This window comes from Stegodyphus dumicola, chromosome 6 (assembly GCF_044657685.1).
Source record: "Stegodyphus dumicola isolate Sdum_Otavi_A_Nest chromosome 6, ASM4465768v1".
NCBI lineage: Eukaryota > Metazoa > Arthropoda > Arachnida > Araneae > Eresidae > Stegodyphus > Stegodyphus dumicola.
Window position 1 is genome coordinate 220,229,903 of NC_140773.1, and position 19,754 is coordinate 220,249,656.

Here is a 19,754-nt window from a genome sequence, read left to right on the forward strand (position 1 = left end):
CAAAGGATAAAAAAAATTAATCCTTAAAAATTATATCTACTGCAAAACATTACAGTGCCAATAGTATTGACAAAACTGGTTAAGTTAGTTAAATAAAAAGTTAAAATAGTCGTATATTTCCAAAATTATAATAGTTTTGAATAAATATCACCAGAATAAGAATGATATCAAGTAATAGTATTCACATGCTACATAAATTTAATAAACCATGAAAAAAGAAAAATTCTGGTTAGTAAAATTCTGGAGAAATCTATAAATGTAGTCAAAGAATATATCTACAACTAATTTAGCACTGTATTATGTTTGATCATAAATATCACTAATAAATATCAAACAGAACTTTAACAGATCAATGGAACTTTAGAGAACTGGTGGAAAAGACAGGCAGACAATCTACAAACCGGATAAAACTTGAATGGTTTCCCTGACCTTCACAACTACACACCTACAGCATCGAATGAATAAGAGCAAGTAAAAAAAGAAATTCTGCACAGTAGTGTTTTCTTTTCTTAGGGGCATGTATTGAGATAAAGGATTAAAAGAAATATTATGTTTTTAGCAACACAGAAATATTAAATAAAGTTACCTATTAACTATTTTATACTAATAGGCAGCAAAATGAAGACAAACTTGTGTGAATTATTTTGTATAGTCACTTAACTGTATTAATATCCATAAGACTTTAATTTTATTATTATTATGTCTTTAACATATGTCATAAAACTTCTATCAAGTACAAAAGAATAAAAAAGCGAGATTTCCATTCAAGCACAGTTGGTCATTCTTAAACCTATCCTCTTATAGAGAATATTTTAGATGAATTTATTAGAAAAGGTAACTATAGAACACCTTTTATTCATATACCAAATTTCATTAAGGATAATTAGTACTAATGTACTTCCACTAAAACAATTACATATTTACTAATATATTACAATATTGAATATTATGCCCCCCCAAAAAAAAACTATTATTTTTAGAAATGACAGCTTTTATTCAAGATCTGAGACAAATTATTACTTTTTTAAATGACAAATGTTAAAATGAATGAAGTGTCTAGTTTAAGTCTAGCCTTGAAACAAATTACTGCAATGCAGCCAAAAAAAAAAAAAAAAAAAAGGCATGTTTATTGAAGAGTTTTTTAACAGCTTCCAAAAATAAGTAAATTTTAGTACTCTGTTTCTTGTTCATAATTCTTTAATATCATGCTCAATACAAATTATATAAAGAAAGTGACACTGCTAGATACATTAAATAGTAGGAAATATTCTAATCCTATTTGCTGAATGAATACTGCTTCCTATAAATTAAAAAAATTAACTATAAACCAGCAAAAAACAAGTCAAAGAAAAGTCATGCTTCAATGGTTGAACTATATCAATAACCACATTACCATCTCTGGCTAAATGTAAAGCAAATTTGAAGAGGTTTCCAAGGTAGGACCAGACTGACCCTTGGCTGTTGTACCAATAGAAGAAAAAAGAAAAATTTATTTAATGTATTTTATTATGAAAAGAAGAGTAGAAAATTTGCATAATTTGATGCATAAAATTTCAAAAATAATGAAGATATGAATATTTGACTGCAAATATGAATTCCAAGATAAATATCTCAATTATTTTTGAAATTTTAAACATGAAGTTATGGAAATTTTTCTACTCTTCTCCATACCTTTTTTTTCTCTTTTCACTAATTCTTCAGTAGAATAAATGACACAAATATTATATAATTCCAATTAAAACATTCATGCACAAATGGCACAAAATACTATTCCTAGGAAACATTACTAAAAATGACTTATAAATAAATCAAAGCACACAATTACAAATGAATATGAATTAAAAGTTTCACGACCTTCACATGACTATTGCAAAGTTAATTGAAGAATTTTTTTATCTTAACATCTTACAGTTCAATATATATTCATCAAATTCCGCTTATAATACATCTGTCAAATTTCATATAAGGCTAGGTTAATTGTTGGTCGGCCTGTTTTCTGGGTTTTGAACTCAGTTTGAGCTACCATCATTCAGTAACTTTACTGCTTACCCATCCTATTTCACATAAATGAAGTAGGAATGTTGAGAAATTGCTAAAATGTGACCATACACTAGTTACCTGAATCTGCTTAAACAGAAGCTACTGAAGATAATAGTCAAGTAGTATCTGACAGTATCAAAAGAAATAACTTTTCATACATTGTTTATAAGATGTTTCCAAGTGCAGTATAAAATTTGATGAGAATTCCTTCCAAAAATAAATTCTTGTAGCCAAGCAGTGATATATACCACATATCAGTGTGATGCATATAAGTTGCAGTACGACGTAAAAATCAACATCAATATATCTTTGAGTAATTAAGACCTATATTACACAGTAATAAAATATGAAACACAATTAAGGAATCTAATAAATGGATTATGATATAAAAATATTCCCTAGCTAGCTAACAGTATAGTATCAAATGTAAATTTCAGTGACAAAACTTTTATGAAATGGAGCTGTTTCTCATAGCTTTGAAATTTCAGAGTGGTAATCTGGATATTTTAAATAAATCTAAGTTATCAATACTTATGGCAACAATTTACTAAAGATTTGCTTCCTTGTGACATGACCATGTAGGGCGTAAAACACAGGTCTCAACCTGGAAAGAATTTCATAATTCAAGGGAGGGATGTTATCAGCTTTTTATTCAGCTGTTAAGCATTTAGTTCTAGTGTTTGCATAATTTAAAAAAAAAATTAAAGTTTTGGTACTTATCAACATTTTCTATACTTTTTGTCGTTTAATTTAGAGTATACATTAAAACATAATACAGTCAAAAGTCGTTAATTCGGACACCCATAGTCCGGAATGATCTATAATCCGGACCTCAAAGCTACAAACTTTCTGCGCATGCGTCGCGTTCACGCATGCGCACAGGCGTTTACGAGAGCGCGTAAGACCCTTACGGCTGCGAATATGTTTGTACGCATGCGTGTTTAATGTGTAACGGAGTTATACGCCAAGCTAAAATTATCTAATTCAGTTAACGTTGCAGATTGCGTTGTTCCTTAATCTTCGAATTGGATCCGGCTTATTATTTTTTGCAGAATGTTAGAGCAATTTTATAAAAGTAAGCTTGAACTTTCGATTATGTCAAATAGAATTTCCGATATATATTTACTACAAAGCGAAAGTATGTTTTGAAATCCAAAATCTGTTTATCAATTTCACGCTGCTCTGCGGCAGAGGGGGGGGGCAGAAACGTCATTATTAGATTATGACAGATTAGAAAGATTATGTCAAATAGAATTTCCGATATATATTTACTAATATGTAATTTGTATCTACAAAGCGAAAGTATGTTTTGAAATCCGAAATCTGTTTATCAATTTCACACCGCGGATTGGAAGTTGATCTGTCAGCACTATTCTTATCTTCAGGGCAGATGTTTTTATTTTATTTGATTTATAATTCCGTACTAAGTGTAGTATTTCATCTCGATCTACTCCGTCTTTGATTTATGATTTAAATCAAGTTCCTCGTCATTATAATTCGCTTCCGATAGTGAAGAAAGTGACCCAGAGGTTATTGAAAACGAAAACATTTCGATTGACAAATTCGGTATTCTCAACACAGCAATTATAGGACTTTAACAGCGGAACTTTGTAACTAAACAAGAAATTATGTCTGTTTAATAGAATTAAAGAGAAAGTATTATCACATGAAACGAAGCAACTTACATTGAAGGAAATGTTTAATAAAGTAAACAAATAAATATTAAGCTTTTTCTTTTTGTAAATTTTGATACCCTTTAGATCATAATTGTTCTTTATTTCATAAATTACGGTTTCATATTTTTAATTTTGTAATTTCTGCATGTTATCTTACCAGATTTAAATTGATGATCTATAATCCGGAAAAATCGATAATCCGGAATCGCCGAAGTCCCGACGAGTCCGGATTAACGACTTTTGACTGTACAGGGTGTTTCATAGATCATGGGACAAACTTGAAGGGGTGGTGGAGCATACTAAAACATGCATTTTTGTATAGGAATGTTGGCTCTAAAGTGACAGGTTAAGGCAGAAACGGAAAAAAAAACGTGTTTATGTACAAAATCATGTGTTTATGTACAAAAAGGAAAATGTGTTCATGTACAAAATCAACGCAAAGTGCTTCTTTGCAGCAATACAGTATTCACAATAAATGTTCAAAAAAGGGAACACTAACAGTAATAAGAACTACAGCTGTGATTGGCTGGCAATGCAGCGGTAGAGGGTGCTAGTGAGCCAGACAAACCACGATCCGATGCAGCAGAGGATCATTCGCAACTCTGATATCGAGCATGATGGACGAGTTTACGCACAGGAAAAAAGCTGACATGCATATCATGTATGGTGCTGCTAATGGAAACAGCAGAGCAGCGCTACGGTTGTACCAGGAACGGTTTCTGAACAGGCATATGGCAAAGCACACAATGTTCGAGAGGTTGCATCGGTCTCTGTGTGAAAAAGGGTCATTTGAAGCCACCTCTGACACTAGGAGTGGAAGAAGTAGTGCACGAAAACCTCACATTAAAGAATCCATCTTGAAGATTATGCACGAATAACCTCAGACAAGTACAAGAGTTATTGCACATCGTCTGCAGCTGAGTCATTCCACCGTTTGGAGAGTATTGCATGAAAATAGTTTGCACCCATACCATTTGCTAAGCATTGCAAGAGACAGATTACCCTCTTTGAGTTCATTTCTGACATAGATTTTTGCAGCAGTGTGCAGCACAGGCGGATTTCCCATCGGATGTGCTATTCACGGACGAGGCAACTTTCTCACAAGATGGCATCTTCAACAGCCACAACATGCACATGTGGGCAACTCATTATCCACACGGCACACATCCACATGCATCGTAAACCCGCTTCTCCGTGAAAGTGTGAGCGGATATTGTTAACGACTACCTCATAGGCCCATACCTCTTACCTGCACGTACAAATGGCTTATGTTATCATATTTTTCTGCAAAAGGTGCTACCGGAATTACTGCAGGATGTTCCAGCTGTTGTTCGTGATCGCATGTGGTTCCAGCATAATGGTGCACCAGCCCATAACCACGTGTGGGTCCACAATTACTTGGATGGGACATTTCCAGGCTGATGGATTGGCCGTGGTGGACCCGTTTCGATGGTCACCCCGTTCGCCAGATTTATCCAGCTTGGATTTTTTTTATGGAGACATCTGAGCATCATTTACGAGACTCCCGTTGACTCACTGGAGGACCTCGTTGCACAACTATCCATTGCGGCTGCAAGCATGTGCAAAATGCCTGTCATTTTTCAAAATGTTCGTCAATCCCTTCTGCGACGTTACCAAGCATGTATTACTGCTGGTGGTCGCAATTTTGAACATTTATTGTGAATACTGTATTACTAAAAAGAAGCACTTGGCTTTGATTTTGTACATAAACACATTTTCCTCTCATGTCGTTTGTTTGCGCTCCTGTATTAACCCGTCACTTTAGATCTTACATTCCTATAAAAAATTGCATGTTTTAGTATGCTCCACCACCCCTCCAAGTTTGTCCCATGACCTATGAAACACCCTGTATAAATTTTAATTAATGCACATGTATTTTTCAAATTTTGGAAAGGTGGGATAATTTTCTAGAAAGGGTGAAAGGGGTGAATGGAACAAACAGAATGAGAACTACTGGCTTAAAAGTTAAGAAGTGGACATTATTTAAAACCCATATCTCAATCATGCAGAATACTTTTAAGGATGAAATGGTATAACACTTGCAAGCTAACTCACATCTGTGAAATAAACTTATAAATACTGAGAAAATGATAGGAAGTGCTACTGTTATATTTCAAAATATGGCAGGCAATCTTCCTAACTAAGCAATCATAATACAGCAAATAAAGATACATGTATTATTTATTTTTCATTTCTTTGAAAGAAAAGAAATTACACAGACCAGGATATTTTTCATTATATAATATATGCACAGAATAGGATGATAAATAATAAAATAAATACATCACTTTCAAAGGTCTACCAAAAAACAGTATCAGCTTAATGAAATAAAGAGAGCACAAATTAAAAATTGTACAAAAAAAAATTTGAAATTGCAAGAAACTGTAAATTAACCATATAAACACAAGACAAAAAAACAAAAACAACAAAATTAAATCTTAAACTTTTAATGTACTGTTAATCTACAAAATCTATTTGATAATCTAAAATGTTACACATCCAATTTTTTAAAAGGTATAAAAGGAGAGAATGAGTTAAACTTTGAAAAAAAAAAGGTACAAAATATGTATTTTATAATTCACATTTCATATCTTTTTCCAATGTTTGCAATACTTTAATGATGTGACCGAGATGTGAAGATGATAAAAATTTTAAAAACTTTCCGACTTTTTATATTGATGAAATGCCAAAACATGCCATCTACATTGTACATAGTTTTATATGTACTACAATATCTGTAAAAAGAAATTATACACTCATGTCCAAATTTAACTTTCACATACCAAAAATAATGATATTCCATGAAATATCCAATTGATGTAATTTACTTTTTAAAGGATTGTATCAAATACAAGCTTGATCAGAATTATCCAATCAAATGTGATTAAACAGTTTCTGATATTCAAATCGAAATCAATATTTGATGGTGAATTGAGCACTTCGCATAAAGTGAATATCTGAGCGAATTTCGGAAATACAGCATTTGATTTTCCCATGTACGGTCTCAAAATGGTTTGTTATGGCTCCAAAGAATCATTTGGAAGAATTTATGCAGTGGCGAATCATCAGCCACTTAGAAGCAGAACAAACAATTGTGGAAGCTGTGAGATGTGCGAATACTTGAAGAGAGTCTTTACGCTATGCAGTTTTCAAGCTCTGGAACTGTTGTAAGGACACTAGGACAAGGTCATAAATTAATAACAGCTATAACTGCCCTTCTTAATAGAAAGCCCAATGCTCAGCCATTAAATTCAGAGCTTGCAACCACCACTGAAACTATTCATCATGGCAAATTGTACACAGAAAGGTTAATGAAAAAGCCCTTTATGCCAGACAGCCAAAGGTATATATTTCAATCTTCACTACATAAGAAGGACCATTTTAATTGATGCAAAGAGTATTAGAACTGGAGTCAACACCGTTGGTCTCACCTTCTCTTTATTGATGAGTTCGGGGTTTAGTTTAACATCTTATTCTAAATGCATTTATACCTGGATAAGTGCAGTTTGTGACACCCTGTAAAAAAAAAAAAAAAAAAAAAAAAAAAAAATTCTGGGTCTTTACTGCCCATGATTGGGGAGCGGGAAATACAAGATAGCATCTAGGGTACCGAGGTGGATGATAACATTTTTATGAGATTTTTCTCTTCTTGGCATATATTTCAGTAAATTTATAGAGAAACGAAACATGCTACACAAAATACCGAATTAAAAGGACAAACCCAAAATCTTGAGTTAAAGACGGAAGATCTAGATTAGTAGATTTTTTGAATTTTATATGAAGCTTGCACCAATCTAAGGTTTTTGTATCATAATTACTTTTATTTAATATTTCTTAAAAATTAATAAATGACTAGTTAAGTTACACCATTCTCCTCCCTTATATTTATTTATTAATATGTAAATAAAATAGAAAAAAAAAAAACTATTTATCAATGCATATCTACCATAAATACAAATAATAACTCAGTTTGTCATTAAATGTTTTTTAAATGTTTTTTAAATTCACCTTAATTTCGTTTCAGATTGAAACTGTCCAACATAAACTGGAGTCGGAGTCAACGCGTTTTCCAACTCCTTTTCCCCAAACTTCTGCCTAACTCCGATTCCGACTCCACGACCTTGTTGCTAAGGGCAATTATACGCAATACTAGATTATGAAAGCTCTAGTACTCAACTTTTCCAATTATAAATTGAAAAAAAAAAAAGTAGTTTTTTTTCACAAGAAGATTTTTTTGTACTATTCATTTCAAGCACCTATTCTATGATAGCATCAAAATTAATCAGATTTTTAACAAGTCTAAAAATCTTTTGCCAGGTAAGCACTTCAAAGTCACCCTTTGTTATAAATGCATTAAAACACTTGGAAATATGATCATCACCCACCAAGAAATTATAGCTCAAAACAGCTGAGAGTGCAAACTACCAGAATACAAAAATTTTGTGGATCTTTTTCGCCAACACATCATCACAGGAGATTTACAAACAGTTCAGGATCAAGAATTAAGAGACCTGATGCAGCCTGGAACTAAATTTCGTCCTACCTTCCATATCAGGAAAAAATATACCATACAGAAATGATTTAAATACTTTCATTGTATATGCTAGTTTCCATACTAACTTACCGATAACTATTTTTACTGGAATGGAAAGAAGCTTTATTAAAAGATTTTGTCTAAAAAATCAACAGCTTGCCCAATACACAAATTCACATTAACCTTCTAAGCGGCAAGGCTGTATATATACGGCCTAAAAAATTAATTTTGATATCTGTAAGAACGTATATATACGCGCCTATTAAAATATGTCAATGAAATTAAGGCAATATATCAAAAGAAAACAAATCCAGGTATGAAATACTAGAAGAGTTTTTGCACTAAAATCAAAAAAGTACAGTCAAAAGTCGTTAATTCGGACACCCATAATCCGGAATGATCTATAATCCGGACCTCAAAGCTAAAAACTTTCTGCGCATGCACCGCGTTGACACATGCGCATAGGCGTTTACGTGTGCGCGTAAGACCTCTTACGACTGCGCATTTGCGTGTGCGCAAGCGCAGAATACATTTTCGTGTGCGCGTTTTATGTATAACGAACGGTATAAGCTAAAATTATCTATTTCAGTTAATGTTGATGATTGCGTTGTTCCTTAATCTTCGAATTGGATCCCGCTTATTATTTTTTGCAGACTGTAAGAGCAATACTATAAAAGTAAACTTGAAGTTTCGATTATGTCAAATAGAATTTCCGAATCTGGAGCTCCCAAAGGATCGTACAAAACGAAAGTATGTTTCGATGTCCATCAAACAAAAAGTGGAATTGCTGCAAAAAAAGGATAAAGACGTGAAGAATGTGACAGAAAGGTTAGTGAAAACAAAAACATTTCGACTGACAAGTTAGTCGGTATTCTCGGCACAGAATATAACGGGACTTGAACAGCGGAACTTTATAACTGAACAAAAAATTATGTCTGTTTATAGAATTAAAGAGAAAGTATTATCACATAAAATGAAGCAACTTAAACAACTTACATTGAAAGAAATGTTTAATAAAGTAAACAAATAAATATTAAGCTTTTTTTTGTAAATTTTGATACCCTTTAGATCATAATTGTTCTTTATTTCATAAATTACGGTTTCATATTTTTAATTTTAGAATTTCTGCATGCCATCTTACGCGATTTAAACTGATGATCTATAATCCGGAAAAATCGATAATTCGGAATCGCCGAAGTCCCGACGAGTCCGGATTAACGACTTTTGACTGTAATTTGTTCTCATAGTAGTTTTGGGAAATTTGTGCTTTCTTAGCGAAAACCCTGGCCACCCAGAGGGTTAAAAAGGCTATAGAAGTTAAAATTCAACAACTGAGAGATCAATTCATTATCACTAAAATAGACAAAGCTAGCAATAACTTCAGCATTAGCAGTAAAAAATTCTACTATGATTTAATTACGCAAGAACGCCACAGTACCAACACTTATCAGCATATCAATACCAATGATAAAATCTTTCTAAAAAAGTTCAGGGCTTTACATACAAGACTTAAAATTTATCCCAAAAAACTATTTTAATAAATTTGCAAATCTCTACACACTCCCTAAATTTCACAAAACTCCAGTGAAATTCAGATTCATTGCAAATGCTGCAAGAAATTTTTTAAAAGAAATTGACTACTTTTTTGCTAAACAAAACTTAAACAATACATGAAATTATTAATAATTTCAATTTTCAAGACCACTATTTCAACTGGATTATTAATAATAACAAAACTATTATAGATGTCTTACAAACTCTCAATACTGATAATAATACTAACTGTTACAATTTTGAAATCTTTACACCACTTTGCTTTTAGAGGATAATTCCGAAGGCCTTCTTACACTGCCTGATCTGTTTACACTAGTTCCTACAATAGTCTCAAGACAAGAATAGAAACTTTCCCTAAAGTATCTTATTTAACAATTATCTCCAATTTAATAATAATTTTTTCAAGCAAATATGAGGTATACCTACGGGTGCTAGTAGCTCTTCAGTGGTGTGTAATTTATTTCTTTTCACACAAAATATAAATTTCAATTATCATTGGATTTGGTTAGAGTAGGTTAGAGTAAGGGTGCCCCTAGTATTATCAGAAAGTTGCCATTTCATCTATCACCAAGTTGTTGTTTCATTTATGGTAATCTGAGTAGTTGAATGATATGGAAACACAATTATGACATAATTGGTTGCATGATTGCGGTGAATATAAATGATGGGAAAAGCTCTGTAAAGGCTTGTGGTGTGTGTTGGTTAAGAAGTATGTAGCTGTTTTGTGGTTTAGACGTTAAAAGGCTGAATGTGGTATGATTAATTTGAAGTTTCTGTGTGATTTGGAACAAAAGGGAAAAAGAGCATTAATTGACTGGTGTGTAAATGAACTGTTTGTTGGAAGGAAATGCATATGGTCAAACGTCGGAGGCTAGTGGTACGACAGAGGATATTTTTTACTCTTTGTGAATTTATGTGGCGACGCCAGTATACATATTCTAGTTCAAATAATTTTAGGAAGTTTTTGGACGAATGTTAAGGAATTTTGTTTGACTGAAGACACGAAAATTTCTAAATAACTGTAACTTAGTTTCTTAGTTTGAAATAATGCTGGTAATTTGTAAATTTTCGGTGCCCAGATAAAATCTGATGCATTTTAAAATATATAAAAGAGAAATAATAGAAATGCAGTTAATGATTAATAGAAAGATAGAATATTTTTGGTGTGCCCAGAATAATTACAAATGAAGTGTATTCTTCATTATACTACTTAAAAAAAATTGTTATTTTCAAAAATCTTCCAATAACGCCTTATAATACTGATGATATCGATGAGTAAATTTAATGCATCCTTAATTGAAAAATCAGCTCTTTCATCAGAAAACCGAATATCAGCTCTCCTGTAAAATATAACTTACCAGTATGGATGCACACTTTTAAAATAATTCTACTTTAATTAAACTTAGGAGATAATATAATCAATTAATCAATACTGTTTAGGAAATAAATTATTATATATATTATATATAATATATAAAGATATATATTATATATTTATATATAATATATATATATGTATATATTATATATAAACACATGATGCATATAAAGATATAATGTGTGTGTGTGTATATATATACACAATATGTACGAAATCAATTCATATATGGTTAGTACACATTGTATATATATATATAATGTTGTATGATCTAAAATTCACTTAGTGCAAAATAGAGTTATTCTACTGCTTGCGCAATTGCTGCAAAGTAAGTTAATAATAATTTATTTACTAAAGAAATATTGATTATATTATCTCCTAAGATTAATTTGAGTAGAATTATCTTAAAAGAGTGAATCCATAGTTAACCCGGCGGAAGTCGCACCAAGATAAGTTACTAGAGTGGGCGCGTGGGGTATCACATACCCCAATATCTAAAATACGATAAAGCTAGTTTTATTTAGCTTTAAAGCTGTTTTTCTTGTTCTCGTGTATTATAAATACGTGAATAATAATTGGGTTTCAAAAAATTAATTTCCAAAATAATCTTAAAATTAAGATAAATGAAAATAATAAAAAAAAAAAACATCATGCCTCTAAGTTTCATTGCATCTCTAATACACAATGCTTATTTTATTTCTTTACACTTTGAACGAAATACATTCATGTGTTCTTGGCACAGAATGTTTTCATATTTTAAACATTGCATTCACATTCTTCTGTCCTTGGCACGAGGGCAATTTATCACATCTTTCATACTTAATTGTTTCAAATTTCATGTATTTGTTTTAAGTCTTCGTCGAAACTTTTGCTTTTGTTTTGCATGCAGTACGTCAGTTTCTTGGTAAAGTATTAATCTCTGATCTTTGTTCAATTCTTTTTTCATTAATTGTAATGCCAAGTCCTTCAAAAACAGACTTCTGTTTCTGGTTGGTGGATTAGCAGTTGAATGCAATATAATTGAAGCATTTATTACAGCAATATTCAGTGCAGGAAAGAAAATCACAATTGGCCACCTCCTTGTTATACTGGCAATTGAATAATTGGCTGACATTTCATTCCCCATATCCACTGCTCCTTTAGTCATATTATAAAAAAATATAATTCCTGATGTTTTATTTTCTCCAATAGTATCATCTTTAGTACGATCGTTATATAATGTTGAAAGCATAAGAACAGTTTTTCCTTTTTTAGGAACATTAGGAATTAATGTTTTATCTTTTGCGAAACCAAAAACAGTGTAGAAAATATTCCTAGTTTCATCTTCAGTTTCCGAAATGCAATATTCATCGCTTTCAAATACTTCTAATAAATCTCACATGCGTTGTATCTCCAATTCATAGGGAGTCATTCTTTTTACCATAATGTGGTTAGAAATTTTTTAGAATTAAATTTCAAGTACTTTAAAATCACTTGAGAGTAGAAATATTTACTGTTACACTCTAGAAATAAATTTCTGAACTAAATATTCAGTCAGAAAAACACTTACGCGGACAGGCGCGTGTGGGGTGTGTTATACCCCAGTTCCAACAAAATACCGATAAATCTTTCTCTGAAACACACAGGCAATGAAAAAGCGGTTTTGAAAGTCAACCACAACTAGAAACTCAGCTACTGAATGCAGCACAGAATTTTAGTTTCACAAGTTAGGAATATTCCACTTTTATGTAAGGGTATGTTTTATGTAAGGTGGGGTATAATACATGCCCACGCGCGTTCCCGTGGGTTAAGAAGGCTGTTCTCTCAGAGAAAAGAAAATCATTTGATAACTTTATCTCTAAGATAAACTTCAAAAAGGATGGGAAAATGCATTTACGCAACATTTCTTTAACAGAAAACACAAATCTGATTTCTGAAGAAAGCAGACAAAATTAGTTAAAGCAAGTATTAGATTCATTCATCAAGTATGTATTCTTACAAGTAAGTATTCTTCACAATCGCAAAATTCCCTTCCCTTATTTAGTATTCCAATCCCCATGGATGAATTTTCTGTGGCATTAAGCCATTTAAAATCAAATACATTTCAAGGTGAAAATGCAATTCATGCTGAATTTCTTACGAATTTAGGCACTAAACAACTCATATTATTCTGAAGTTTTTCAATATTGTGTGAGATACTGCCTGTACCCCTCAGTATTGTATAAATTGATGATAATCCCCATCCACAAAAAAAAAGGGAGGACCACAGTAACATAAAAGCATACAGATTTCACTTTCAAATATTTTATGTAAAACCATAGGCAGGGTTATTCAAGAAAGGATAAACTGGTATGTCGAGAATTTTCAATTTATAGCCAACATACAGCCTGTTTTCAGACAATACAGATCAACTGGCCAGTACGTTACATTACTTATTCAAACAATGAAGGATGCACCAAATGAAAGATTTTTTCTGCACTTTTCATTGACCTGAAATCTACTTACAACTTAGCTTGCAGGGATACTCTACTCTTAACAGCTTTCCAATACTGCAGTTCACTCAAACAGGTTTCATCAGTTCAAGAGTTTTCTTAGCCAGCGAATTTGTACAGTTCATTATGAAGAGTGCACGATATAAAATTTTAAGGACTGCCATGGAGAGCTGTTATCAGCTGTCCTCTGTTTAACTATAAACAGTCTCATAGCTGAAATAAAAATAATAATAAAAAAAAAAAGTTTAAAGTTTACTGTATTTGGTCTTCTAGACCGAGACTTGCAAATGTTGTACAAAGGATGAATCAGAGTTAATTTTAAATCAGGCCTTAAAGATTAATCAGGGTACAGAGAACCAACAGCTTCAATACTTGGGTGTCATTTTCGACCGAAAACTGCCTTATGAAATGAATTTAGTATGCACTGATGTTGAAATGATTAAAGTATGCACTACTAAGAGGCTAATTTTAAGGAAGTGATCCACTGGATCTAAATGAGATTCTAGAACCACTCTTGGTGTGGCATACAGCTCATATATTCCTATATTCTACCTCTTATTACTTACTGCTCGAAGCCCCTCATGGCAGCATCTAACCAAGTGATTGATTCACTAGAAAGATTTCATAACCACTCTCTCCGAATTATCACTGGTGCAATTAAAACCACCCTAGTTGATGCACTTTTACTAGCTACACACTATATGTGCATTAAATCAATTGTGAAAGATAGAGTACAGTACAAAGTCTTTAATCCGGACGTCCATAATCCAGAATGATCTATAATCTGAACCTCAAAGCTACAAACTTTCTGTGCATGCGCATAATACCCTTACGCATGCACATATGTGTTTACGCATGCACATGATACGTTTACGCATGCACGTTTAATGTATAACGGACGGTATACGCTAGGCTAAAATTATCCAATTATCTGTTTCAGTTAATGTTGCAGATTGCATTGTTCCTTAATCTTCTAATTGGCTCCGGCTTATTATTTTTTGCAGACTGTTAGAGCAATTTTATAAAAATTAAGCTTGAACTTTCAATTATGTCAAAAATAGTTTCCGATTCTGGAGCTGCCAAAGGATCTGTCTACAAAGCAAAAGCATGTTTCGATGTCCATCAAACGAAAAGTGGAATTGCTGCAAAAAATGGATAAAGGCATGAAGAAGGTGACAGAGAGGTTAGTGAAAACGAAAAAAAATTCGATTGACAAGTTAGTCAGTATTCTCGGCACAGCAATTACAGGACTTAAACAATGGAACTTTGTAATTGAACAAGAAATTATGTCTGTTTATAGAATTAAAGAGAAAGTATTAGCACAAAAAACGAAGCAACTTAAACAACTTGCATTGAAAGAAATGTGTAATAAAATAAACAAATAAATATTAAGCTTTTTTTTTTTTTTTTTTTTTTTTTTTTTGTAAATTTTGACACCCTTTAGATTATAATTGCTCTTTATTTCATAAATTACGATTTCATATTTTTAATTTTATAATTTCTGCATGCCATCTTACCAGATTTAAACTGATGATCTATAATCCAGAAAAAAAACCCTAATCCGGAATCGTCGATGTCCCGATGAGTCCGCATTAAAGATTTTGTACTGTAACCTTATACCTATAGAAAAAACTTAAAACTCAAAATAGTTTTCTTCAGGCAGTCTTTTTTATTAGAGATCAGCTAAGCCTCACATGGGAAGCTGAAAATTTTGCAAAATTACAATGTCCAACTGATATAAAAAAATACGTAGTTGGAATTAATCTGTTACATGAAGTCTTCAAAACAGAAATGACCAAATTTTAAAATCTAGGCCTCTGGAAACCATTAATGCTTTATATTCTGAGAGTGGCTACATGTGTTTATGGATGGCTCTGTGTTGGCTGACAGTATTAATGCAGGTGCTGACATCTTTTGCAAGCATTTTTCATTTTGTATTCCTGTTGGAAGGAACAGAACTGCTTTTGATGCTGAGATCACAGCCATACGCATAACCTTATCCCAACTCCAATGTCAACTTTTGTCAAAGATTGTCATACTCTCTACTTCTAAACCTGCTGTTCTAGCCATTTCTTCTTTTGAATCGCCAATATCTGTTGATGTTTTAAAATGTCAGCAGTTCCTAAATAACTTAGCTCAAGAGAGCAAAGTAGTAGCCTTGCAATGGATACCAGTAACACTGCAGCATTCATGGAAAAGATAAGGCAGCTTTGCTGGCAATGAAAGTGGCCAATATTCACCAAATAACTGACAACCACATCCCTTTTTCACACTGCCAAAAGAGTAATAAAAATTACTACTGAAAAGCTTTTAAGAAAAATGTTACCAAAAGGAACAGTCATATATCAATTAACAAAATTTTTTACACTCGTTTACAGTGCAGGAAAAAAAATCTGTTGCTATTTTTGTCTTGTTACTAGCCATGATTGTCTTTTAAAACATCTGCTTTGAATGAACACTATCCCATCTGCAATTTATAAATTGTGCAATCTTCCCGAGGAAATGGATGCCTTACAACTGAGTCGCTGCCCTGCACTTAATGCTGGATCAGTTTGGAAGAGATACTGGAAAATGAGACACAAAATAGATTTATAGATTATAGTGTAGACTCTTTTTTTTTTTTTTTTTTTTTTTTTAGGTTTTGCTGTTCGGTTTAATTTTTGCTTGTTCTCTCTACAATTGTATTTGTAAACTGCCATTATTATTATTTTTTTTTAATGTTCTTCCTCTTCAAATAAACTCATCTAAACACGAACATCCTTCAATTCTATATCTGATCTCCATAAAACTGAAATTTCAGTAGAAACATGTTGCATCCCAAATCCATTCTCACAAAATTATATATGATTCATATATCTAAGTCTATTAAAAATAATATTGCGTTTAAAAAAAATACAGTATATGCAACTTGAACCGCCAGGTGGCGAAGTGGATAGCGCTTTGCACTAAAGGTCCAGGGTTCGATCCCTGGGCTGGGCAAGGTTGACTCAGCCTTTTATCCTTAAGTGGGTCGATAAAATGAGTACCAAGTTCGTTTGGGGGCTAAACACTGGAGGTCCTGCGAGAAGCTGACCACTTGCCTAGGGCATATGCTGATTCACTCTGGAGCCCAAAAGTCAAGAAAGCAGAGAAAGGGCACTGCAGGCCATGGCCCACTAGGGCTGTTGCATCATTAAGTTTAGAGTGTATGCAACTTGTGCTACAACTATATCTGCAGAAGCTTAAATAAGCAATTTGTAAAATACAATTAAAAACTACTATTTAAAAAAGGTATTGCATATTTTCTCTCTCATAATATGGATTTATAAATAGCCACATAATTTGAACTATATACAGCAATTAATATTATGAATTACATTAGAAACACTTCATTTTTTAATTAATTAAAACAAAAAGGTTCTCTGCACAGAACAGTTTTAAATAATTTTATTACATTAATAAGTACAGCCAACCCTCTCATGGTAATCATCTTCCTGAGATACCTCTGAAAGCAATAATATATTTACAAGAATATAAATAAATATTGATAAAGAATATCATCTTTCTTAAGATATATGTCTTTCACAGAAGATGAAATCATCATAAACCACAAATAATCAACTTTGAGTAGGGCAGTGTATTTTGCTGTACAATTTTAGAGCATTACATCACATTAAAAATTATGCTACAGTCAATTAAAAAAAAAATAATAAAAAAAGTTTGACCTAGTTATTTACAAACTGTAAAACTAATAAAGAACAAGTTAACTACACATGAAATATACTGCATGTTATTGTAAGAACGGTACTCATTATGTAAAAATTTATTTTACATGCTGTAATAAAGCAAATGTATAACTAAAGCAATGAAAACTAAGCTGTAAACAAACTGTTCATTCATACTGCTTGAAAGAGCAATTACTAGGACTATTTTTTCAGTAACAACTGAAATTTTCAGAGCAATGATAAAATACAGATAAATATTTACAAAGGTAAAACTCAAATAAATAAATTAAGCAATAATAAATAAGTGAAATAAAAGTTAAGACCAACATTTTCAGCACAGTATCAAATCATGATTCAATAACATGCCAACTAATATTTATATTTTAAAATGCAATGATAATATTTTAAATGTAATGGTGATTCATATTTTATCTAAATAACATTCGGGTGAATGCCAAATTGAGGGCAGAAGCATTTAGTCAAGGCTAAAATTTGTTTTATTGATTTATAAATGCCCTTGACATAGAAAGCTTATTGTTTTTTTGTAGACATTTAATGAAACTGATTAACTGTCACACATGGATATGAAAAATACACAGCGCACAGAAAAAAATTAGCTTACATTAGCGAAAAAAAATTATTGCATCTACAGATCGCAGAATTATAAAATCAACAAGAGAGACATTATTTGTAAATATTAATATTGTATAACTAAATATTTCTATTAGTGCTCATCAAATCTGTACTTATTATGCTTAAAAATTTCTTTTTATAACTTACCTCCGTATTCGCTTCAGGTGTCTGATTTTCAGTATTTCCATTCAATTGCGTTTGTGCAGCTTCCGCCATACAACCAATTCTAATTAATTACCCTCGTGTGAATCACTTAAGAGCCTCAGAAATAACATGAAGATTACTAAATTAGAATTTGATCCTATACTAGAACTGTTAAATCTTTTTCTTCAACTCTGCCATACAATGAGCTTACAAGGGGGTTGATAAAATATCAGCAAGATTCACACCCTCCGCTTTCCAGAACTATTTTATGAATTTATAATCACGTTTGTTTGTTTTTGTTTCATGCATTAAATTTAAATGATCGAACATTTAATGAAACACTTAACATTTTAAATGGACTGTATACATCACTTCGCTAAAACAGACATCAACAATATTAAAAAAAAGTTAGGAAGGGTGGCTTATCCATTACGCAAAAACATGACGTCACAAACAGATTATTTACGAATATTTTTCTCAAACCATGTGAATGAAATAGAAATATACAAATTTTTCGGTTGGCAAAAAATTTTAATTCAGAGGTCAGACTTAAAATATTTAGTTATTAAAATACATATCATGAAGAGATTGGACGAATTCTTTGATCCACTTATCGGTAATGGAAAAAGTCCGTTTACTAAGAAAGAAAAAAGCTAAAGAGCTGAATAAAAAAGAGCTAGGCAGATTATAAAACTCTTTCCTTATTTTCTAATCTGTTACCCCAAAACTATTCGTTTCCACTGGAACAAATCCAGTGAGCTCTAAGTGAAACTCACGGGACCTAGCGGACAAGCTGATTTACAGAAAAGCTTTCTTTATTGAGAATTTTTTAAGGAAGCATGTTCTTTATTTAAAAATGAGAAAAATAATAAAACTCTCATGTAGTTATTCTACTAAATTACGAAGACTTGAAACCTGAAAGAGATTATCAGTATTTTTCTGCTATATTGAAAGAAACTACACATCACCTTATGCAATCCTCCTTTCGATGAGAGAATCATTACACCAACTGAATCATTACGCATGTCACAAATTTATAATTTTTGTATATGATTCTGTTATTTCTATTTTTTTATTCTTTGATTATTTTGTGCACCTGTTCTCCCTAAAAATAAATAAATAAATAAAAACACCAAGTAAATAAGTATGTTTTAATTATATTCCAGACTGATTGGAGTTTGAAATTTTATTACAATCAGGACATCATATATGAATTATATATAATTAAATATATTATATATATATATATTGAATTATAAATTAAAAATTACCCATAAATTGTACTAAAACAAAAAGTTGGTGTTGGTGTATTTAATTATGGCAAAGCACACTAGGGCTATCTGCCTAAGAGGAGGGATGCTTTCGTGGAGGACTTTCTAAGGGAACTGGCTCGTATACACGTTACGCATGGGAAAAACCACAAAAACGCCCATGCAGCCAGCCCGTTAGCGGGAATCGAACCTCCGACAGAACTACCAGTATTCAGCGACTTTACCGTTCGGCCGCTGGTGAGCCTAAAACAAAAAGAGTCGACGAGTTTGTGTTGTTTCCCATGTGCAAGCCACACAGCATAAATTTACTTTCTTAATTCTATAAAAA

General features: G+C 32.0%; 1 protein-coding gene across 4 annotated transcripts in view; it reads right to left on the minus strand.

Moving 5' to 3' along the window:
- The window catches only part of Nedd4 (E3 ubiquitin-protein ligase Nedd4), a 143,548-nt gene extending 124,937 nt beyond the window's left edge, over positions 1-18,611 (minus strand). The window contains exon 1 of one of the 4 annotated variants that reach the window (XR_015041837.1): positions 18,159-18,611. Coding sequence is in view for 1 of the 4 variants with exons in the window: in XM_085819547.1 (XP_085675673.1) it covers positions 18,159-18,227 (69 nt within the window). In the remaining 3 variants the exon portion in view is untranslated. Of the gene's footprint in view, positions 1-1,393; positions 1,412-18,158 lie in introns of those variants that run through there. The other 3 variants (XR_015041836.1, XR_015041838.1, XM_085819547.1) reach the window with 3 other exon arrangements.
- Between the last annotated feature and the right edge of the window lie 1,143 nt (positions 18,612-19,754).